This window comes from Seriola lalandi, unplaced genomic scaffold (assembly GCF_002814215.2).
Source record: "Seriola lalandi dorsalis isolate HSWRI2012SDOR001 ecotype SW California unplaced genomic scaffold, Sedor1 jcf7180002054544, whole genome shotgun sequence".
In the NCBI taxonomy this organism is placed as follows: Eukaryota; Metazoa; Chordata; class Actinopteri; order Carangiformes; family Carangidae; genus Seriola; species Seriola lalandi.
Genome location: NW_019525097.1, coordinates 3,377,396 through 3,401,366, shown reverse-complemented (window position 1 = coordinate 3,401,366; position 23,971 = coordinate 3,377,396). Strand labels below are relative to the sequence as shown.

The following is a 23,971-nucleotide window of genomic DNA, read 5'->3' as shown; positions in this document are numbered from 1 at the left end:
ACACACATACACACACAAAACATACCCCCCCCCCCGAAAAAAAAAAAACTGTCAATGCAACTGTGGGCTGATCATATTTCAGCAGCCTGAGCCTGCCAGCCAGCAGAGATACGAGTGCTGAGCCTGGGACATTTGTTGAAGGTGAAAGTCAGGGAGATAATCCCAACCCTGCTTACCAGAGCCGGCACGCTGATGTGTTAGTGGGACCAGAGCCACTGGTGAGGGCAGTGTAAGTCTGTCCGGAGCTGTAATAGTATGGAAATTTTTAAAAACTGCAGTAAGACAAAAGCTTAGTCTGCAGCTGGCTGTTCTTTTCTGGCCGACTTATCTTTACCGGCACGCCTGGGTTGTTTGGTGAACAGGTTCTCTGCAATAGCACAGCACATACCGTACTACACACAACACACTGGCTAGGAGAAATGAAGCAGTGATATTGCAAAGAGCAGGAAAACTTCTAAGACAACAATAATTGTTTATTTCTGTTTTGTTAACACAGCAGGATAAAGGATTATCGTGATGTATCTTTGTCAAAAACAAAAAAGGCAAGGAAGAGAGAGATTGTGTCCTGCATTTTGAATTGCATCTCCAGTGATTCAACAATACAGTCATTGTCACAGCCCAATGTCCATCATCATTCTAATGACGCCCAACTGCACTTTGATAGAGCAACTGCTGGAACAAGTCATCAAGAGAGTGAACAAATGGCAGCAAGCATCAGTAGCCTATTTAACACATACAGTCTGCTCTGCTGAGAGAAGTGGTATGCCATTTGTTGTTAGAGTGTGTCCTGTGTTTTGTAAGAGCAGTGGGTTCTTACATGTCAACATAATGTGTGTTTAGTATACATTATAGACCATTGCAGAGTTCCTTAACATACAACATAGACCACTAAAAAGTGAAACTGCTATAGATCTCTTAATCATAAAGGGAAGCTGATCAAAGGACATACTTGACAAAAGTTTAAGTGCAGTTTATCTTCCTGGTGGCGAACCCCAATCCTGGCATTTTACTGACAAATCCTATTGCCTACATAATATCAAGACTGACCTATTTCTAAACTTTTGTTTGCTCTGGGTACAGAAACTGTCATTATGCAAAACAGTGGATCCATGTTCTAATGAACCCCATTGTGAGCATATAAACAGCTGAGCATATAAAAGACATGCATTAGCAATTGATGCACTATGTTCAGTGTGTGAGATGCTAGATATTAAAGAACCTGGATCTTGATTAGGGGCAAAAAAATTTGATCAGGACATCCCCACTCACTGGTATATCACTACGTCAGTGCTACTGAAAAGAAAAGAAAAGCTAGGATTAGACGCAGCTTATTTGTCAGGAACATTGAAAAATATTCCCGAAGCAAGTATATCAAGGTCCTGGGCAACTATCCATTAGCCTTAAAGTAAAAGCCAAGTAAAAGTTTTGTCAGCTATGAATATCAGTGGTAGATACAGATACATGTGCAATATAATACTGAAACCTGACATTTTTATAATGAAGAAATGGAAAAATACCAGTAGACAAATTTCACTCAAGCCAAAAACACTAGATCACAGAAAGTTTGTTGTCAGTAGGAAGTCCAGTGATAGTGCTTCCAACAAACTACTGCTTATCATCATGAATAAGTGTGTGTGTGTGTGTGTGTGTGTGTGTGTATGTGTATGTGTATAAAGTGTGAAAAGAAGCACAGCCAGTAAACGGCAAAAAAACAGTTATTGACTCACAGATGTCGAAATAAATGTTGAAGTCATTAAGCCTCAACTTATGAAATATGTCAGACGGAAATCACAAGTTTCCAGTTATTTTCAAATGTTCCAAGAATGTTATATATGATCAAATTTGTGATCAAGACTAACTGACATTTATAGTAACAATGACTTCAGCCCACACACACAAGCTCAAGCTGTCAAAGATAACATGCTTAAACAAGCTGCTAGTCGAATCCATTGTTGCAGTCATTTATTTAAAAAAAAAAAAGTAATTCTTAGAGTTGCTCACATTTCTCCATTTATTATTATAAGTTGATTATTGGAGCTTTTCGGCTGTGGGTCAGACTAATCCAACAATTTAAAGACGTCTTTGACCTCTGATAGTTTGTGATGGCCATGTGTTATTGTTTTTGAACTGAATATAAATTCAAAGATTCATTTGTAAATCTACTGTCCTGTTCAAAGAGATATGCAGATATAAAAATAGATAAGACACAGAGATATGCACGCTTCTCATAAATCCTGACACAATTATCCAAATGGACTCCAGTGATGCCTATACAAAGACCTTCGCCATTTGGCTACTGTTTGTTACAGAGAGCTGTTTACAGATGATGTAATAAGGACAGAGGGTATTAGAGTGGAGCTAAGCCAACTGGCCACTAAACATCTCACAACTCCATCTAATGGACTGGATAGTTGGAGGGACGGGATTGGACTGGATGGAGCAAAAAGAAAAACACAGAATAATGAGAAGTAGGGAGGAAATATTGAATGTTAATTCATCCTGTTGGCAAATATGAGACCAAGGCATGTACAATGTACTCACAGTAAAAACCGAATTCTAGCCATGTCGATAGGGTAATGTAGAAACCAGCTTTTAGTGTGGACCCAAGCTCAGGCCTACAAGTCAGCAACCATGCACAAACGCTGAAGTATCTTTTAGGAAGGTATTTAATCCCTAACAGCTCCAGGGGTGCTGTTCTGAATCCAGCTCTATGCTCCGACTTCCCTCTGGAGGACGATCAGCTAAGAATCATGAATTTTCGTGTGTTTTCCTCTCTCTTCTCCTCATTTACAATCTCTATTAAACATCTATCGAACTGGAAATTGCCTAAAAAGAGGACAGCAGTGGCGGAGCAATTTCTGCAGAACTGCAATCAGTTAAAGAGAAACAGTGTGACAGGACAGCACATGTATACCACAGCCCTTCCCCTCAGCTCAGTATGAGCAAGTCTGTCAGATCATGTGGTTTAATTTATTTTGCTGTCTGTTATGCCTCTAAGACTGACTGTGTTTGAGTAGCCTTGCACTTTAGGTAAGGTATTTGGCAAGCAAACTAGCAGAATTTCTGATGAGAGCTACTGACAAAGCTAAAGTTGGACTAAAGCTAACAGCTGAATCAACAGAATTGGGACTTGTGCATGATGCAGTGCGATATTGCCCCATTTCCACTGTGTTGCCACAGCTACGACATGTTGAGGCACGAACAAATGTATTTCCAATGTAGCAGCTGATAATCGTGATTACTGCTGTTGTGCTAAACTGATGGTCTTGTGATATCCAGTTGCCTGTACTGAAGCTTCTGTCTAACCTAAGAACTTCAGTGATTTAGAGTTGTAATTGCTGTTTTGAGATACTGCTAAGGAAAGCCAAACATGTACTGCTGCTTCTTCACGTTAAAAGCCTTCTACTGGCAAAAGGCTTTATTGTGAATCAGCTATAGGAAGTGCACCTTATTTTGTGACCAACATTACATAAATAACTTAGCTCTCCTTGATCTACAAAGCAAAATAGGGATATTTTTCAAAGGATCAGTTTAGTCTAAAATTTCCCAAATAAGATTATGGGGAAAGGGTAAAAACCTCCACCAAAATATCACCTTTTTACCCTGTTGAACTGTTGACAGAGAAGCATTCATGTTGTACCGCTGTTATGACTTGTGATCATGGTTGTTCACAGTCTGGCACAGTGTGGATGTCTCAACAATTGGCAAATTCAGCATGTGTGTGTAGGATGCTTGGTGCCTTATGCGTAAGCTGATGAACATGTTTGAACATGATGCTGTTGTTGACTAACGGTGTGACGAAAAATCGGCCCACAATGTTTCAGTGGGCCTGAAAAACACACATCAAAGAGGTGAAAGAGGAGGGAAAAAACAAGACTGATGAAGAAAACGGAAGACAGAGCGGAGATTGAAAAAAAAAAGTGAAAAAGAAAGAGATTAACATGAATTCGTGCTTTGGCAAGTTTCTGAGGAGACAGTTTGACAATGCAAACGCAAAAAATACACAGAAAAAAAACAGAGAAGAAAGCTAGGAAGTAGAAAGATGGTCAGATGCAGAATGAAAGTAAAGAAAAAGAATGAATTAAAGAGTAAAAGACAGAACAGAAGCAAAAGCTACAGAAGACAGGAGAGAGTGGGGGATATATTTAGCAGCTCATTAGTCAGAGATGTCCTCTCCTCAGCAGGCTGGTCCCTCAGATGAGGCCCTTTGGAAATCATTATGACTGCCTGCTGCTTCAGACAACCACACACATTTCTCTGGAAAACAATTTACAAACTGCGTCTCCTCTCCCCAGCCTTAATGTAACTTTAAAATAATCCCCGAGTTCTGGAGAGAGGCCCAAAAACAAAGCTTTGAACAACGTGAGTGAATACTAACTGTGTGGGTTTTAACATTAAATTCATGGCATTAGCATGGATAAAATAACCAGGAAGAGCTTGGTTATAAATGCACCTCCATGTATCTAAACTAATTTTGTATGCAATCAGATTTGACCATTGGTGTGAATGGTGCTGCCAGTACCACCACTCCCTGCTTCGACATTCATTAACCTTTAACATAAAGCACCTGTCATCAGAAATAACAGCGTGTGGTCAAAATACTGCTCACACAAACTGCAACCACAAATATATGTGTCAAGAGAAAAATGTGAAAAAGAAACATCAATGAAAAATTAACATCAAAGTGGGAGTCAAAAAATGAAAATCACATCATAAGTTAAGTGTTGGCAGGCGAGTGGGGGCGATGTGTAGCTAACAATAATCCTGGCCATCTGGGATCTTCACAAAGTAATGGAACTGTCTGGTCAACTGTTTAAAGTGGATGAAATGGTCTTGCCTGTCCGCACTGCAGTATCTGTTTCCATGGTGTATTTCTTTTTCTGGCGAGGCATTTAAAGTTTCCCTTTAGGGCTTGATTGGGTGGGAGAGCTGTTAAATGACACAGGGTGAGAGCAGAGAGTGATGGCTCAAGTGATAAACACATAGGTAATGAAAGAGAAAGGCTGATGGATTCGACCAGACTGCCGCTAATGGGCTTCGGTCTCACCTGGCTAATGGCTGGAGCCTTTAAGAGAGAGGGAGAGAAAAACGAAGAACAGAGACATCATAGAAAAGGGGCTGTGGTGTGCTCAATATACCCAGTCTCTCTCTCTCTCTCAAACACACACACACACACACACACACACACACACACACACACACACACACACACAGTGAGTTAGCAGTCCTAATTGCAGAGTGGTGATCTAGTGGAGCTGCAGCTTGCTGTGGTTTAGCCTGTGGCTTCCAACACCGCCCCTAAAAGCCCTCTTTGTTCTCACATTTCAGAAAGGAGCCAGTAGCCAACGTATTGCTTTACTCCTGCTTGCCTGCAAAATGCCGTGCGAACAGGAGTTCAGGGGACTATTTTGAACTGTTAATTGCACAGGACCCATTGTTCACCCCCTGGGGCTGCACTGTTTGTAAACCCATCCTATTTAACAAACTTTTCTGCTAGGGCTGAAAACCAACAGTGTGCAGGCAGACTTGCACACTGTGGCTTCTTTGTACACACACACCATTTTGTTTGGCTACAGAAAGCAACAAGTTTCAAAGACTACAGCTGTTTGAAGATGCCAGAAGTAGGGCATGGCTCATTCAGATATTTTCCTCTGCGGTCAGAGCAGTGACGCTATGCTAGCCACTTGAGTCTCCACTGTTATTAAAGAGAAATGAGAGTTGTTGGGACTTTTTCCTTGAGCAACTCAGCTTTCGAGAAAACATCTTCATATCCTTGGGTTGGTCATACACACTGATTCAAGAACTGCCAAAACAAAGGGATCTGACTGTGCAATAGGTCTTCTTCAGGCTGAGCGGAATCTATTCAACTCAAGCCAAGAATGGACAATCGATTGTTAAAAACAAACACAAATCTCAGAGGAAATTATAAAGGCAGCTCTCTGCTTCCTTTCTTGCTCTCCTCCCCTCTCCCCCTGCTCTTTTCTTTACCCTATGACTCTACTTTTCTTCCAGGCCCAGGGAAAGCCATTTCCCGTTCTCACACATAAACATACATAAACGTCATCGCCTCACAGAGCACACAGCAGGCTTGTTTGTGGGAGACTTCTGGTCCTAGCAGGCACTTTCATGTAAAGCTTTAACTCAGGACAATGGGATTTTAGAGGGCATCATTTATCTATTTAACTGGGCCCACAAGGATGGTCAGAGTCCTTTTGCCTCCTGACATATAACACTGTTAGGGCTGAAAACATGCCGTGTGATCATGTGAATAGACCCTTTGGTGCTCGGATTTCCCATCTTCACTCCTTCAGTTCTGACTCACTGTCTAGGCCCACTTCCTCTGAACTAAACCACAAAGGCTCACTGTAAGGACTGTAAGACATCATATTAGGAACTGAGCTCTGTATAGGCAACATTAGTGAGATGTCAAATAGACTCAGAAAAGCTATGAAACAAGTGATGCTTGCACTGTGCCCTGAAAATCCTCCAGACCAATGCCATTTATCCTTACATACACAAAACCCAAGGTGCTGCTCTGTAATGTGTGTGTTTAGCGGAACTCTGCTTGAATGGAGAGATGTTTTGTTTAGCATGTTGCTGCTATGTTTGGAAAAATGTCCGTGCATCATAAACACAAATGTAATCATACGCAGTAATCACAAACACAAATTTGAGGGAGCCATTTACATTAGCTCAGCAGATACCCTGCTGGTAATCTTGTTTACAATGAACAGCTGAACAACAGATAAAAAAGACATGACTTGGACTGTGATTGGTTCTAAAAATAACTCAGCTCCAAGAGGTTTTGTCACTATGTCCTAACAGAACGTATTAACAGGTACAAGAAATCGTTGTCCTGACCTTTCCACAAACAACATGAAACCACCAAAAAGGAGAAGCTTAAAGCTATTCCTTTCTTTGTTCAGGGAATCAAAAGGGGAAGCAAAGAATGCCTCAACCTTTACGGTCTATCATCCCGTCTCTCCATCTAATTTACCATCACTGAAATGCCAAATTTCCTTAAAAGAGACATATCTACAAAAAGACCAAAAAAGGGAACCTAAACCTCCACAGACCAGAAACAGCTTTGATGCTGCTCTGTGCTGTATTCTGGTCTCTGGTGTTTGGAGCTTTTGCTCTAGTACGCAAATACTGTACAGTATATTTTTTAGTATCCATTTCTATTCATACCACTCACAGGTATTTGTATGAGTCTGGAATAAGCCTGTCAGCGGTGATGAAATTTCATATTCATGAAAATTTCCAGAGCAATCTCCATCCCTGGAACACGTCTAGGGATTACCTATGTGAATTATGTATGGTGGGCAGGAGAGAGGCCAGTGAACAGGAGAACTAATGACATGATGACTAACTATGGATTTCAGGTCATACATGGATGCTGTAAATGCTGTAAATTCATGTCTTGGTTGTTTTAGTGTTGTAATTGTTGTAATGTCTTGTTCTTGTGTGTACATCTCATTGTTCTTATTTATACTCCATTTCCTTTGCTGTTTCCTTGTTTTCTTGACTGCAATGAAAGTCATTACAGTTTAATCTCCTTTCTTGCGTGATCAGGACTTAACAGAAAAGCTGCTGGAAAGGAGCAGTAGGTTATGTTTAAAAATATCTTCTAGCTTTTTTTTCCCCCCTGTTACTTCTGTTATCAAGGAGGTAAGGCTCTAAATCTTTCATTCCTCAATATAACTTGTTTGTGATGTCTGATTAAAATTTAAGTTCATACTACAATGCCTGAATTGAAAATGCCAGAAAACTCATCAGAAATATGAAATACTATACTCATTCATCATTAACAAGTTGGGGGAAAAAATTTGTTTCAGTACAGTTTACCTAGAAACCTGTATACCTGAGCCATTCACTGTTATTAATATATTTAGCTTGTATTCATTCAGCGCAAGAGTGCAAATATCAAGGGCTGTACACCATTTTGAAGAGCCAGAACTCTTGAACTGTGAGTCAGTATAGATAACTGCCTCATGTACTATAAGGAAGTAACTAAAGTTAAAAAATACACAGCTATGATGGCACCTGAAAAATAACCTTTGTATTGTCGTCATTTCATTCATAGTATTATTTTCCATTACATTCCTGAGAACTTGGTTTATTACAATATGAAATAATGCCAATGTCAAAATGAACACAAACTAGATTGAATGGGCGTGTTGTCCATGCAGTCTCCTTCAAGCAGCTCATGAGATCATAGGTCTAGAAAAGTTCAGATCACAGTTCATATACTTCACTGCCTTTAACCAAGCCAGTTGAAAATAGTCCTTGCAGTGGAGTCTAGAGAACTATCTGTCCTTTTCCATCAATTGACTGGCAGTCTTAAAGGGGCAGGTGCATCATGGGTACTGGAAAGAAATTCTTGGGTGCACATTTGTCCCTAAGTAATGCACCGACTATCATATTGAATTTTGATACCCTGAGTCACAGAATTTCTGGCTACAGCCTTATATGTTATTCTATGTACAACATCCACAAATAACCAGAGTACGTGAAGCGCACACGTAAAGATAGGGTTGCACACATACACATGCATAGAGTACAGGGAGCACGTGGGCTGGTGATTTGAGGACACATTTCCTTGGTATCGGTAGGCAGTGTTATGTGTGTGAGTGTTTTGGACGCAGAACGTGAGCACGATACCAACCCCTCTGGGCTCAACATGAATCATGTGTGTTACATAAGAGAGAGAGAGAGGAAGAGCGAGAGAGATGATGCACTTGGGAAGTGCCATCCCCTTTCTCATCCACCCATCTCTCTTTCTACTCCTGTTGTCTCTCATACTCTTACACACATTCATTTATTTATGGCATTAAAGAAAGAAAATCAATTAACACTTTACAAACATCCCAGACGCCCCCCTCACACCCTTAAACACACACACACTTACTTATTCATACATACACAGTCCGCCTGCTCTCTGTGGCAAGGACATCTGGCACATTTCACAAGCTGGCTATGTGTGTGTGTGTGTGTGTGTGTGTGTGTGTGAGTGTGTGTGGGTAGTGCATGTGTGGAGGTAGTGTGTGTTTGTGAGTGGGGGGGGGACTGGAATATTGGAGGGCTGAAGTGAAAGGAAAGCTGGCACAAGTGAAGGGGTTCGACGAGTACAAGCAATCAGGACTGTCTTCCTTCAGAAGAAAAACAAGACACAAGCTTTATAGGTCCTGCAGTGACTGATAAATACCTATATTACCTCTTTTTACTTCAACTTCCATGTGTGAACCACAATGCCTCCAACAGATAACAATCAATTCAATTTTAAACCCTGATACGTAACATTCAAAGATAATTATCTAAGATCGCAGGCTGAAATAAAAACCTGATCTGAGGGCTGTTGTGGGGTAATAACCAAAACTGTCTAGCCGCGCTAAAAGCTCTCAGAGGACGCTAAATGTCATGGCTGATTAAAACCTTATGACAGCAATGTGACCACAGACAACACCATCTCTCTTTCACTCAATAGCGGAGGAAAACTGTTGTGACTCATTAGGGCAGTGAATGGATTCACAGAGTGGGTGGGATCGAGCACTCAGCTGCCGCACAGAGGCAGACCAACCTGACCGACCCAAGGGTAAAAGAGACCAGTTTAATCTGACTGACCTGCAAGACGAGGAAAAAATAACCTCAATCAATTTACAACAGATGGGCGAAGATGGCGGTTTAGTCGATGTGTATCATGTGGGAGCAGAAACAGAGAGAAAGAGTGTGTGTGTGTGTGTGTCTCTGTGTCTTACCTGATGCGTGACCATGAGGGAGCAGGGCGAAGAGGAGGAGAAGCGCAGAGGCAGCCAGCCTGTGGGCTAGAGAGGAGGAGGAGGTGGAGGGAGAAGAAGAGGAGGACAGGGCTCTCGTCTGAAACGCTACCATTCCATCGCACATCTTTTCTTCTGGCGACCAGCGAGAGTCCTCTACGGCTTAACCTGTCCAGGCCACATAGAGGAAGGGATAGAGAGGGATGGGGGAGGAAGGACACGGATTACTATCAACATTCAGCGAAGGATTACGTAACCAAAAGCAACACAGAGAGACAGGAGGGAATAGAGAAAGAGCTTTAAAGACAGGAAGAGAAACAGAGTGTGACTGAAAAAAGGATTTTCTGTACGGCATCAACTAACAATTGGATTAGTGATGATAACAATAACTAAATGAATGACTCTGTGTACTTCTTGCTCTCATGTGTTGGTTCCTCAAAACAATTAAACCACCCCCTTGAGAGACAGACAACAACTCTCCTTTTTAAAATCTGCTAGTGGCAGCAACAGTGGCTTGAGAGTTACTCTGATCTCCCCCTCGATCCCCAATCTTGTCTTTGCCACAAAATCTAAATGAACCAGCAATTAGACTCTGCCATAGATGATGTAACAGGGAATCACATCCCTGCTGCTGATGAGGTAGCAGCATTAGAGGGACAGAGGCTAAAAATGTGCCCGAGAGAATCAGCTCAAAAACAAAACAGCGATTACAACTGCAGCTCTTACTAAAACCCTGCCGGTGAGTGGAGGAGCTTGTCCAAGTATCTGCACTTTACTGTAGCTTCATCATAAAATAAGTAAAATTTCAATAAGTTTTTGACTCAGGCTGCTCCCTAGTGTTTAGCCAATGTCGCTGATCAGCAAAACTTGTTACTTTATTTATTACCTAGTTACTAGTTATTCAATATTAGTTTGTTTGTGCATCTATAAAAGCGCATAAACAAACACTCACTAAGCAAGGAATCCTCAAATGTAGTTATTAAAGAGTCCTGATAGAAAGGGCACAGTATTTTACAGTTGAGTGATAAACAGATGCTATTCCACGGGCTGCTCAGCTGTGATGCTACGCTGCCATATGCTGCAGATTGTTATCTGTGATAGAGTTTGACGGACATATTATGTAAAGATAACTACATCAGGTGCCTCTTGCTGATATATCCCCAGTATTTTTTAACCACTCGTATGGCCAAACATACTTTATAAGCTGATGATAGTTGCAAAGTGTATTTTATAGCCAATACCAGCCAATAATATCAGTATAATAAGCTTCTGTTTTGTTCCTTGCGTCACTTATTATAGATTGCAGACCATGTTTTTCCTTTTATCTGGGATTTTTTTCTGTAAGTACAATGTAAGTGCAGTGTAAGTGGTATCTGTAAATGTAAAACATCTAACATGTAAATGCAAAATCAAATGCCGTGTTCCGTGATCAGTGGGAAAAAAAAAAACAACAAAAAAAAAACACAGCCATATGCACACAGACAAAAACAGCCCCATCCTCTCTCCACTAATCTCTCTCTGTGTTACCACTTTAACTAACTTCCTAAAAGCATTTGTTGGTTGATTGTGGAGATACAACGAGATGTATACTATCATTTTGTAAATGACATGCACTTGCACGTAGTATAGGGTATGCAGACAGTGGAACCTAAACGACATTGGGATGAAGAAGCAGTAGCTGCGTTCTGTGGGGAACTAGCCGGCTGGCAGGCAGCATATCCTCAAGAGAGGGCAGCGGGCCCATTACAGTTACACAAGGCTGCTGAGCTAATGGCTACAGTAATGGCATGGCTGCAGTTAGACAGCCACAAATTTGATTGCAGAGCTGCCGCGTAGCCACTGGCGCTGCCACACATACCATCAGGAGCTACTATGATGAGGAAAGTAACAGTAAACAAACACATGCTTGGCCAGTAGCATTCACACAACATGCTAGGAGTGTGAATCCACTGGACTGCATCAGAGCAAATAGTGGCCTTAAGTGGATCGTGTAACGTGAAAGATCCACATTAAATGCAATTTCTTAGTCAATGTCATAATAAAATTCAGTTTTCATAACAGACCATTGACTCCAGTTGCAGTGACACTGTGTGTCTACCTTACTGGACTGATTACATGCTGCAATTCAACTTCCGGATATCTTATGCTACTGCCAGTGCTTCCACATGTGAGTGTCCTGCACTAGGCTAGATTTCAAATTACCAAAAGATGAAGATAAGTTAAATTGGCAGAAAATTCCAAACACACACAAACAGCAGGGCCCCCTACTGCCTGCCACCTTTCTGATGTCTCCAAGAGTAGGTGGGATGGTGAGGCATACCTGCATGTGGTGCAGGCCAGTGGGAGAGAGTGACGCAAGTCGGTTTTGGCAGGACAGTTTGGTTGCTGCATTGAGCCAAAGGGCAGCCAGTCAAAAACACACGCAGGGGACCTGTGCCAGCCATTTGATCCACAGACGCTTTCTCATTTGTCCATGTTGGGATCAGACTACTGCTGCTAAGGCCTGGGTTACAGACAGGCTTTACATTAACTTGTCTAAGAAAAATCAAGGACAATCAAAAGTCAAAGGAAGGACAATAAAATAACGTGTTTTGTTCAAAGGCACTTGTTGGGATGTAAATAACCACTTGGGATGGCATTTATAATGCAGGACTGACCTCCCGAGAGCGCTGAGGGCAGAGTATTGAACGGCCAGTACGATCGCAAAGTGAAAACTTAAGCAGAATTAGCTTAATTGCTTTCACACAAGATCATCTGAAAAAGGAGAAAGTCATTAACTCTGTGCTAAGGTATCCCACAAAATACAGCGTTCCAATTAGTTAGAACAAGATAGTTCTGAGCCTTAAAGGAATTTTTTGCAGATCTCATGATGTGCTGACTTAATGTTCATGCATTTAATTGATTAATAACACAGCAGGCAGTTTGACAGCAAAAGCTCAGAAATACGTCATGTTTAACTTTCAAACTTGCAACTGTGTGGGTTTCCTGTCAGACACCACCAAAGATGGTGAGCCTTCTGTTTCCTGGAACAACATTTTGTTCCAAACCACACAAACAAATACTTCCTGCCCACAGCTGTAAGAAGCCACGTAACATTAGCTTACTAAAATCACAATTTAGGGCATGTGATGACATTGGTGTATCTACGATCAACGTGTGCAGCCATCAGTGTCATTCTAAATGGCTGACATTCAAGCCATTATCACAGTATGACTACTTTCATTTATATTAGTACCAATAGAATGGGGTATTTAACAAAACAGAATGTATCTTTTTAAAGTGAATGCAATAACAGCAGGACAATTTAAAGGAATGTATAAATGAGCACAAAGCAAAAGTTATCTAAACTGGCTTACTGGACAGATTTAATTAGAAAAAACACTGAAGATTTTAAACATGTCAGCCCATGCACATAGATCCAAGAAAGGCACACACTTCAAGGTTTCATATAAAAGAACAGGACAACTTCCTTTTTTAATATTAAATAAAGCTCTGTGAGTCTAGGACCCAGATTAAATCATTTCAAAATAGTGTTAGTTTCAGAAAACACAACTAGACCTATATAAAATACATGAAGAATTATTGTCAGCTCTGAGTGGCATGTGGCTTAATTGGTCACCATAATCAATGTGATCACTTGTTCCAATCCAATAAAGAAAATAGCATTTTGTGCAACAGGGTAAGAAGAGGCAAAACTAGACACCAAACCATCCAACAAAACTAGCGTTGCCAGTTCTAGCTTACTGCTATGTTCATATGGAGGAGCAGAGCACACTGTACAATCTCTAATCTGCAGCTCTCTGTCAGATTTACGGGATAGAGGGGAATGGCACCCTTATGTGGAAAATACTGCCAAAACCAGAACAAAGCTGTTCTGAAGCTGTGTTGAAATCAAACATCATCATCAATCAGGCTAGCTCATAATGAAGATGCGCTGTTGCCATTTAAAAATTTATGAACAGCAACATGCCTTTGTTATGCCAGACGTTAGTTCTGTTTTTCTACATTTCAATGCTCAAACAATAATATCAGAAAACATCACAAAATAATAGTCAATAACGAAAATAATCATTAGATGCAATGCCAAGCCATGCTTGTTATTGATTGTGTGGGCCATGTTTCAATCCAGTGCATTAAGAAAGTTGAGTTTTTACAGCATTAATACTTTGTCTCTTTAGTCCGCCACTTGAGGAAAAAACTATGCAACTCTCCACTTCAGACACCAGTGAGACAACCAGCCAGCCAGCAGGCTGCTACTGCAGTTTTTCAGCTGCCCGGGGCTCCTGGAATGCAAAGGGAGCCAAGGAGAGCAGCAGCACAGGCATGTGTCCGGGAACAGAGAGCACTCAGTGTGCCAAAGAAACAGCCGAGAGGAGATTTCCACCCAATAGGCCCCAATGCTACTGCTGCTGGTGGAGCCCGTCTGGGCCTGCGGAGGGAGCCCAGAGATGGGACTCTGCATGGCAGCACTGAAAAGACCCTTTGTTATGAAGCATTTTGTAGTGTTAAGCCCCACAGGGCCTGAGCATCCTTCTGCACTTCCTTAAGGAGTGGGACAGAAACAGACACAAAAATAGAGGAGAGAAAAAAGAGATAAGGAAGAGAGGAGTTAAGGGGAGAGAAGTAAGATGAAACAAGACAATGAAAGGGGAAACACACTAAAAAAGAGAGAAACACTGGCAAATGTTATGTTGACAGTGGTGAAAGGTAGGAAAATCTGAGAATGGGACTGAAGCCAAACAATGTTCTTATCTTTACTCACAAGATGTTTTCTCTAAGCTATGTTGTCAAACAGCAAAGCCTTTGAATGCTGGACCGGGAATCATAAAACTCTCAATGCAGTTACACAATGTGTTTTAAACTGAGAACCATTAAAGCTGCACACAGTATGTCTGCTAGTTACTCTGTGAAAGCCAGAGCATGTACAAAGTGTAAAAACTAAACAAGTCAGTCCAAACAATGGAAGTCAGATAAGTGATTGTAACACTTATACTTATCGCAATACTCCTATCAATTCTGCAAAGAAAAACATATTTAGATTTGAATCAAGCCATAAAAAGTAGAGAGCGCTGTCCAGCAAAGTAACATATTACATACTGTTGAACACTTCAAATACTGTATCAACAACTCATAGGTGCGATAGGATTAAAAACATTATAACATAACAGGAAATAATAGAGGCAGGCACAACACCACATAAAATAATGGCTGCCATTAAAAATCACACAGGTTGATTTTCTAGCGACAAAGTGGAGCAATGACTCAGTGCAAATAGCATGTTATTTGGTCGGTGAACACTGCACTGCTCAACAAAGTTGCTTAGGAGCAGGACAATGTTCACTGACAGTGGATTTATAATTATGGGAACAGACTGAATTTACAGCTGTGATAATTAATTTTGTGAAAAAGAAAAAAAAATACCTCTATGATGGACAATATGGATAAATTCATATATCATGGTAAATGCACTTTTATATGATACTAATCTATAGTATCAGTTAATACAGGAAAATCTATTGAGAAATTGTAAATGGATAAAATACCCAGACATAATTGTTAAATTGCTAATCCAGCAAATGAAACCATGACGTATCAAGGTACTTCATCAAGTTTATGCAGAAATGAAACTAAAATCTACTGTTTCTAATGTTGGTCAGACCACCTAATTGAACAGTTAATTGATAAAGTAACTGGCAGATAAACCGAAAATGAAAACAAATGTTAGTAACAGCACTACATATCAAATACAATGGACAGGTTCCGCTATATAAATGATGTGGCAAAATGGGACAGATAACAGACTTATATTCTCCCCTACTCTCATAACAACATGTGTTGAAAAACGATTTGATGAAAACATTAATCCGAGCCCTATATTAAACACAGAAAATGAAGCTATTTTTAGTGGAAACATTAGTGGGAACGGAATACTTCCTTAACATCAGTGGTTTCTCAAAATGTATGTTTCATGATAAACAAAAGCTCTCATTTGGACTTCCCTGACTTTTGCAATGGCAAAATGTCATCTTTTACTAAACCCAGCAAACCGCTGAAACTTTTCTAGGACCAAAAGCTCAGGAGTGGGAAATTACAGTATTCTGCAAATATCTGAGGAAAGGGACCATCAAAACTCACTAAAACATCCCTGCAACTGTACCAGACGTGGTCAACTGTGTTCATAGCAGCCCCTTAAAGCAGAGTCACACGCTTCGACACGTGCAACTGTACTGCGAGCTATTTAAACAAAGAGTGTGGTGGGCTGCCAACACACACACACACACACACACACATAACGATGGACAAAAACAAAGACAAACCTAAAGCAACCTCATTCTAACAAAGTAAAATAGCTACCCACACAAATGCTGGAGCTTTGTTTCAGGTAGTATTATGGTTATACACCATGTATAATTCGGATATTATGCGACAACGGTTTTATTAACTACCCCAGCGAACCTCTTGCGATTATTGTTCACATGACCGAAATGTAACAATACAGTAACGTTACAGCTGTTTCAGACAAGGCAGGACTGACTAGCTGCTAAAACCGGTTTTTCTGTTTTAATATATTTCTAAGCACTTTGTCATGATGGAATTTGCCCTCTGATAAAAACATATATCCAGCTGAATACTATAGGGTAGTCCTGACAGAAACAAAATACAGCATTTACCCAAACGTTAACAGTTATTAACGTTTGTCACAGCTCACGGTTAGCTTAATTAACAACACATAAACAAAATTGACAACTCATTATTCTCCACGATAAGTTATTAATCGTTGCGACATTTTATTTTTGTTTATAATTATGTAATGAACCAAAACAGGCAGGGGGTGGAGAGGTAAAGAAGAGAGCAGGAGATCTCGTAGTGGCCTATCTGTGCTTAGCTTGCAAAAAAAAAAAACAGACAAGACTCACCAACGTAAAGGTTACCAGCAGCGAGCCTCTCCCCTCTCTCTCGTTCACATTCGAGGCATTAACGGTTGTTCAGATGGAGACACCCAAACGAGAATGTGGCAAGATAAAACAAAAAATATAATGTTTTCGTCGTCTAGTTCTGTCAGTACTGCTCCGTTGTTCCTCGTCCTCGGCTCGTCAGCTCTTTATTTTAGGTGAGCGGAAACACTCTCTGTGAGGGCTCTACCAGCTGCCTCGCTCTCGCGCGGTCTCCATGGCTACCTCGTTAAAAGGGCGGATCCTAATCTGTCAAGCCAAACCACAAGACTTCAAAATAAGAGCACAGAATTAGGTGGGGAGACAAAAGAATCCACTAGAAGAAAAATACATAAAAATATAGAACAATAAAAACTGCAAATGCCTTAACTACATATCAAAACTCTATTTAGTTTATAGTGACAGTTGTGTGCAAACGCCCGGGCAAGTAACATATCGTATCATGTTGACTTCTTTAAGTGAAAATAAGTAAATACAACCCCTGCAGCAAACAGACATGAAAAATTGACCCACCCTTCAAATGTTAATGCCCTAAAAGGTTTTATTTCATTATCTTAAAAAATTAAACAGTGAAGGCATATGTAAAAGTTTGGGCACCCTGTTAAGTATAAGGTGAAAATATTATGGTTGGCGTTGATAGGCGTTTCCTCATACCTTAACCTCACCCTAAACTCACCTTAGCCCTAACTAGTTATGTCATATGATGCGTAACCTGAACCCAACCTTATCCTAACCCTAACCAGTTATCGCTGCCTGGTCCCAAACTGTGAGATCTAATGTTATTGAAATAGTCTGCTTTAGGGTTGTATGGCAGCCTGTGGCACAGGGTTGCTTAGTGCTGACTTAGTAGGATGCCCAAACCTTTTCACACACTGGAGTTACTGTATTTTTCTAATTTTTAAGTTCATGAAATAGAGAGCAGCAGTGCATTAACATTAGAAGAAAGGTTCATTTTAATGTTATATTGTTGCAACGGCTGTATTTACCTCTTTCACTTCAAGAAACAATAAAATATTGTCCAAGGGTTCCCCAAACCTTTGTAGACATTTATGTAAACAAAAACATTTACAGACAAATCATCACTAAGCACAGAAAAATTATGTATATTTTTTTTCAAGAGTCACTATATCAAGTTCCTTGCTATAAGATGATTGGTCTGTGGATATTTTAATATGTTTTGCGTTTGTATCTACACTGATGTTTGCATCTTGATATCCTACAACCATGGTCTTTTACAATTTGATACTTTTACCATGTCTGCCTCCTGAAAATTGTATTGGTTACTAATGTAAATCACATTTTCTGGCTTTTTATTTTCTATTTTGTCTATTTATTTTTTAATGTCAGACATTTAATGCCATGTTGGACATTGTTGGACTGTTCAAACACCAGGGACAAAGATGGAAATAAATTCAGGACTTTGTCTTTCTATCCTCTCTGACATTTCACATGGTTTTTCTTTGTAGCTGTTGTGACTGGAAAAAGTACTGTACATCATCACAGTGTACATATGCATTAGATCTATACTCCAGTACTTGCATAAAGAAAGTTAGTAAATCTGATTATATAATGTACAATATAGTGCTACATGTACACACTGCACTGGCAAATTAAAGATAGATGAGAACAAATGTGTGGAAAATTTAATTTCACTAGCTCATCAGGGAAAGGAAGTGAAATCTCTCATGCAGTTCACTCTGCACTATAACCTTGCTAAACCAAGTGCGTCACTGTGAAGACACATCAAAAGAGGCAGTCAGTTATTTTTCAAATCCCTGCCTACTTCCTGTAGGTTCATAAAGTTCATAAAGTATTTGCAAACATCTGTCATCAAACTAGAGACCAGAACCATATCATACAGTAATCTGCCCTTTATCCTCAGTGTCTAGTGAACTATATGGAGCTCTCAGAAGAAACTACATTCATGTTAATGTTGAGTATGGTAAATGAATTTGTATTTTACAGCTTTATGTCTTTTCCTTCTACTTTTAAATATTCTCTGTAGCCTATTGTCCTATGAATCATGTCATGCAATGGTTGTTATAGGGAGTAAGATCATATGCCAACAATAACTAAAGAGGTGATTCTTTGTGTGTAAAAATGCACACTAAGGAAGAATGATGCCACAATGCCTCAATGTTCAAAATTACATCACTAGCCTGTTAGTTAAAACTAACATTCAGATGTTGACAGATTTGTTAGTTCTAAGTTATTAAATCCACTTCTACTTTCACTTTCTCCAGTTCCAGTTAAACCCCGCCCCCCCCGATCTCCTGTTACACCCATGTCCTGTCCCAATTTACCCTCTTTGACTATGAAAAATTATTTTCGTAACTCCTTTCCATTAAAAGAAGTCTGTGATAAAAGAGATTTTGAAGTCCTGGCACTGCCCAAAGACTGATTAACACCTTGACATGCCCCTGAGTCCTGTAAAGAGTTTCTGAAAAGACACTCACAGGTTTATCCAATAAACAAGAGGCAGCAGAACCTAGTGTCCTACCATTGTGCTCATTATGATATGCAAGGAGGTGGTTCAACATCTTATCATATCATCTTCACCTAAGGAGAAAACACATATGCTGCAAATGAGTTTCCCATCATACAGTGCTGTTAATTTGCTGTGTCCACATCATTGAGACCAGTGCATTCTCTAAATACTGTTAGGAGATTAATAGAAAATAGATGAAATGCTCCTCATCTGCCAAGCCTTCCCAGTGTTTATACTGTGCCAGTGCTGACATCTAGTGGATGCATCACCTTCCTACCTATATATCGGTTCCTGAGTCGATAACGTTAGTTGGGGAATTATTAAAAATAGATAGATAGATTATTAATTTTATTTCATATTTGAAAGTAACGTTAATTTCTATAGGAAGCACATATTTTAAAAGACGATTTTGACATACTACTAGTGTAAGAGAGACAGCACAGGAGAAGAGAAGCAGCTGATAGTGACTCCCCCCTTTCCTTAGCAAAGTGGTTGCGCCCAGTTGCTGCCTGCTTGGTACGTGCTACTTTTGTACACAATAATGCTTAACTGTTGTACAGGTTTGAATTTTTTGTCACTTTCTGGGTGGTTGGAGATAATACTTTTTAACAGGCATTAACAGTATGGCTCAAATTATTGTTCGCTTTTGTCGTTCGGTCGTTTGTTTGACCAAAACAAAGGCGCTAAACAAAAACAAAGACCATAGTCAAACTGAAACCTGCAAACTTACTTTCTTGCTAACTAGCTAGCTAAATAAACTATACATGCAGGAGTGGATGCATAAAATACAGTCAGTGCTTGTGTTTTGGCTGTTAACCAATTATCTCTTTCGTCTAAGGAACAGTGAGCTGTGTTGCCGACCTTTCACCCAGTTAGACATTACCCTGTCCCTGAATGCACTTTTCTCCATCAACCTAAGACCCCCCAAAGCATTTCTCAGTTAGCTACAGAAACACGTTGTCTAAAACAGGCAATAGCATGGCTAATGTTGTTTATCTAGTCTGTTTCAAATTGAACCCGTCAGTGTTGCTCATGTGATTGTCGGTCACGGAGTTGATATTATCTGGGTGAAAGGTGGTAAGTGACTGAACGCAGTTTACATTTGGCCTTCAAAAAACAAAGACACGCTTTACCTGCCTCAAAATGTCCGTGCAATTGTCTTAATCTCCTCTTTAGACACCCATGGAGCACTTTATTAGGAACACCTGTACACCTACCTATTCCTGCGGTTATCCAATCAGCCAATCATATAGCAGCAGTGCAGTGTGTAAAATCATGCAGATGCAGGACAGGAGCTTCAGTTAATGTTCACATCAAAAATGTGATCTCTGACTGTGGCATGATTGTTGGTGCCAGACAGGCTGGTTTTAGTATTTTTGAAACTACTCATCTCCAGGGATTTTTATGCACAGTCTCTTGTGTGTATAGTGCTCCTGGTTACATTTAGTGATGGCACTTTAAACACAATACAGAAAATTCAGGTTTTACGGGCAAACTTGATCTTTTGTACGAGTGAAGATTATGCTTATTAAAAATGTAAAATGGGTTTTTATGTTATGTGAGATGATTTACTGAGGTTCTATAAATGTTTTCATTTAAAACTTGAATTAATTTTGTGCAGCATCAAATAAATGTTTAAATATTCCAATTAGAAGAAGAAAAATCCAATGCAACATTTGTCAGTAACAATTTTGATAGTGCTGAGGCACATATAGAGTTGATTTTTTTTGTGAAATCTATGATATTCATTCAATTCTTGGTTGTCTTGACAGATGCAGTGACCATAGAGCTGGACCAACAAGACTGAAATAAAGGCCCTAAGAAAGGGAAAGGATATTGAGGCCGTAACGGTGAGTCACTGTTCCCATCTTCAGGAACTAAAATGGCCTCCTCACAGATCCGCCTTAAAATTCTCCCCAGCGTCCGTTGCCTGTTTGATAAAATGGTGCAGATAAAAGTAGAGGGACTTGCTCCTTTAAAACCAGTGGAACTAAGGTCCAAGTTGGTTGATGACAGAGGGGTGATTTTCAAGGCCTCTGCCCAGTACAAAGCAGATGAAACTGGCCAGGTGGATGTTTGCAATGCACCTTCTCTGGGAGGAAGTTACACCGGAGTGGAGCCCATGGGTTTGTTTTGGGCCATGGCACCAGACACTCCACACAGTAAACTCCTGAAGAAGAATGTGCTCAGCCCAACACAGGTGGAGATAGCAGCGCTGTGTGGGGAGACTGGTGAGCTGTTAAGCTCTGAAACCAACGAGAGAGGATACATGACAGAAGGGATGAAGAGAATACCTGTGCAAGAGGGCCGGATACGAGGAGTCCTCTTCATACCACCAGGTTAGTTGTGTTTAACTTACAGGAGAGTTGAGAAATATACATAAAAACTGGAACAGTGTTGGTGTTTAAATCAATGTTTTTTTTCTTCAGGAAAGGGTCCATTCCCTGGAATCGTGGATTTGTACACTTTAGGTGGAGGGCTTACTGAACCCAGAGCCAGCCTCTTGGCAAATAAAGGTTTTGTTGTTCTGGCACTGGCCTATTATGGCTACCAGGGTTTACCAAAAAACCCTACAAACCTGGATTTGGAATACTTTGAAGAGGGTGTAACATATCTGAGGAGGCAGCCAGAGGTTAGTACTGAAGATAATAATCTCAGAATCTCTATTGTCTGATATTTACTTTGCTGTTTTACATCTTCAAACAGCGTTCAAGTAATTCATAACAACTGAAGTGAGAATATGATTTATGCTCATGTTTGTATCTGCTGTGTCTATCTTGCCATCTATTGGCTTTTGATGACACAAACCTTCGGTTGTGACAGAAGCTAAACATTTTTTAGATGCAATTATTAATGGATTAATTAAGAAAGGAAATGGCAGATTAATAGGTAATGGAAATAATTGTTAGTTGCAGCCTCAGTTTATATAAGCCCTGGTTTTTGAATGGAATTGAGGAATCGTTATTTATCGCTCAAAAGTATATTTCATCACATCTTTATGACTTAAGACATACTGGCAGGGGTACACGTGCTTATTAACGCAATACCTCTCTGTACAGGTCAAAGGTCCTGGGATCGGCATCATATCAGTCTCTCATAGCGGTGCTTTGGCTTTGTCCATGTCATCTTTCCTCTCAGGGATCTCAGCAACCGTCTTTATTAATGGCTGTAGTGCAAATACTGTGATCCCTCTACACTACAAAGACACTGTAATCCCTGCACTCCCCCCTGTCATAAAGAATGTTAAAATCACAGACTCTGGGCTTGTAGATATACGCGATGCCTTACCGGACCCTGCCTTGGAGAAGAACAGGGCATCTTTGATTCCCATTGAACGTGCCAGCTGCCAGTTCCTGTTCGCTGCTTCTGAAGATGACCACAACTGGAACAGTGCTTTTTTTGCACAACAGGCTGCCGCAACACTGAGAAATCATGGCAAAGAATCGTTCCAGCTGGTTACTTATCCTAAAGCTGGACACTTTTTGGAAGTCCCTCACATGCCTTACTGTCCGTCTGATTTTCATGCAGCAGTAGGGAGAGCGGTGGTGTTTGGTGGGGAGCCAAAAGCCCACTCTGAGGCTCAGCTGGACCTGTGGGAAAGAGTCCAGGAGTTCTTCAAGAGCCACTTGGACAACAAGAGCACTTGTTAGCAAGCAATGCTGCATCAAGTGTATCAAGCATCCCACAATGGTCATCCTTAGCTATGCTTAGCCTTGAGTTTCTAATGAATTAATTTGTCTAAGGGGTATTAAATTAGACTGTATGAGCATTTCTATGTTAAAGCCTTTTGTTTTTGGACTTTTCTAGACTTGAAACAGACACAGATCATTTTTTAAAAACATTTTGAAGTTTTCACAGAAGGTATTTTCCATTTAAGTATTCCACTATAGGCAGCCCAGTGACATATCTAAATGGACTACAGCCATCACTATTTGTGTTAATTACCATTGTGCTTTTCCTACAATGATAGGACAAAATGCCTGCTGAGATAACAACCTATACATCATGGACTACGAAATGATTATCGCACTGTGTGATTGGATACTATTATTAATCATTATGGATAAGGTCTTTGTATATAACACTGTTTGCTGCTGTGCCAAATGCAGTATAAACATTCTGAATTACCAGTATTGTTGATAGAAGTTGAGTTACTCTGTAATTCAGTAGTGTATTTTATTGACTTTGGTCGGTGTTGTGATGATGCCATCGTATTTTTTTATTGTTTCACAAAATGATAGTGTAGAAATGAATTCCAAGAATACTGAAATATAAAACAAGGGGTTAAAATGAGGGATCACCACATGTTCAGCAGAACAGTGGAGCACAGTTCCTCCAAATGAACATTAACATGATTGTTCTGCATGGATTGATTTTGTGATATAAATTATCAGAAAAAATACTCTTATGAATAAAAGTAGACGTTGCCGAGCTCTAAACATGAAATGAAAACACTATTTTAACTGTAGAAAATACTAGAAATTTGTTTTTTTGTTTTGCTATTTTGATAAATACTGTGATATCACGGCTGTTGGACGATGATTGTAAATGGCAAGAACAATGTTGGTCACAGTGAATTAAAGTCATGCACTAAGCTGATCAGCAGTTGCATCATCTTGTTATCACAGCCTGTGATAATAAAGCCTTCTCTAATACCAATCAATATCATTTTAATACAGTTAAGTACAGCAGTGAGTCTCCCAGAATCAACTCCATCAATGTGAATTATCATTTGTGCAAATGATGACATCTAG

The 23,971-nt window shown here is 40.1% G+C and overlaps 2 protein-coding genes across 5 annotated transcripts in view; one reads left to right on the top strand and one right to left on the bottom strand.

The window, feature by feature from the left end:
• The window catches only part of susd6 (sushi domain containing 6), a 32,920-nt gene extending 15,998 nt beyond the window's left edge, over positions 1-16,922 (bottom strand). The window contains exons 1-2 of one of the 2 annotated variants that reach the window (XM_023415067.2): positions 16,694-16,922; positions 9,759-9,944 (exon numbers count right to left, since the gene is read on the bottom strand). In XM_023415067.2, the coding sequence (XP_023270835.1) occupies positions 9,759-9,903 (145 nt within the window). In that variant the 5' untranslated portion in view covers positions 9,904-9,944; positions 16,694-16,922. The remainder of the gene's footprint in view (positions 1-9,758; positions 9,945-16,693) is intronic. The other variant, XM_023415066.1, reaches the window with a different exon arrangement.
• Positions 16,923-19,610: 2,688 nt separating this feature from the next.
• Positions 19,611-23,816, top strand: acot20 (acyl-CoA thioesterase 20). Of its 3 annotated transcripts, none has more exons than XM_023414885.2 (4): positions 19,611-19,733; positions 20,990-21,556; positions 21,647-21,849; positions 22,277-23,816. In XM_023414885.2, the coding sequence occupies exons 2-4, from the start codon at positions 21,100-21,102 to the stop codon at positions 22,865-22,867; spliced, it is 1,251 nt and encodes a 416-aa protein (XP_023270653.1). In that variant the 5' UTR covers positions 19,611-19,733; positions 20,990-21,099; the 3' UTR covers positions 22,868-23,816. The 3 variants fall into 3 exon arrangements, with proteins under 3 accessions (XP_023270653.1, XP_023270654.1, XP_087032390.1); XM_023414886.2 differs by lacking the exon at positions 19,611-19,733 and adding an exon at positions 19,755-19,777; XM_087176264.1 differs by lacking the exon at positions 19,611-19,733 and adding an exon at positions 19,847-20,294.
• Positions 23,817-23,971: the final 155 nt, after the last annotated feature.

Excerpts from the sequence above, each read along its gene's own strand:
- acot20 (XM_023414885.2), top strand. The coding sequence starts at position 21,100 with ATGGCCTCCTCACAGATCCGCCTTAAAATTCTCCCCAGCGTCCGTTGC. Across the intron at positions 21,557-21,646 it reads AGTCCTCTTCATACCACCAG|GAAAGGGTCCATTCCCTGGA; the intron begins GTTAGTTGTGTT and ends TTTTTTCTTCAG. Across the intron at positions 21,850-22,276 it reads ATCTGAGGAGGCAGCCAGAG|GTCAAAGGTCCTGGGATCGG; the intron begins GTTAGTACTGAA and ends CTCTCTGTACAG.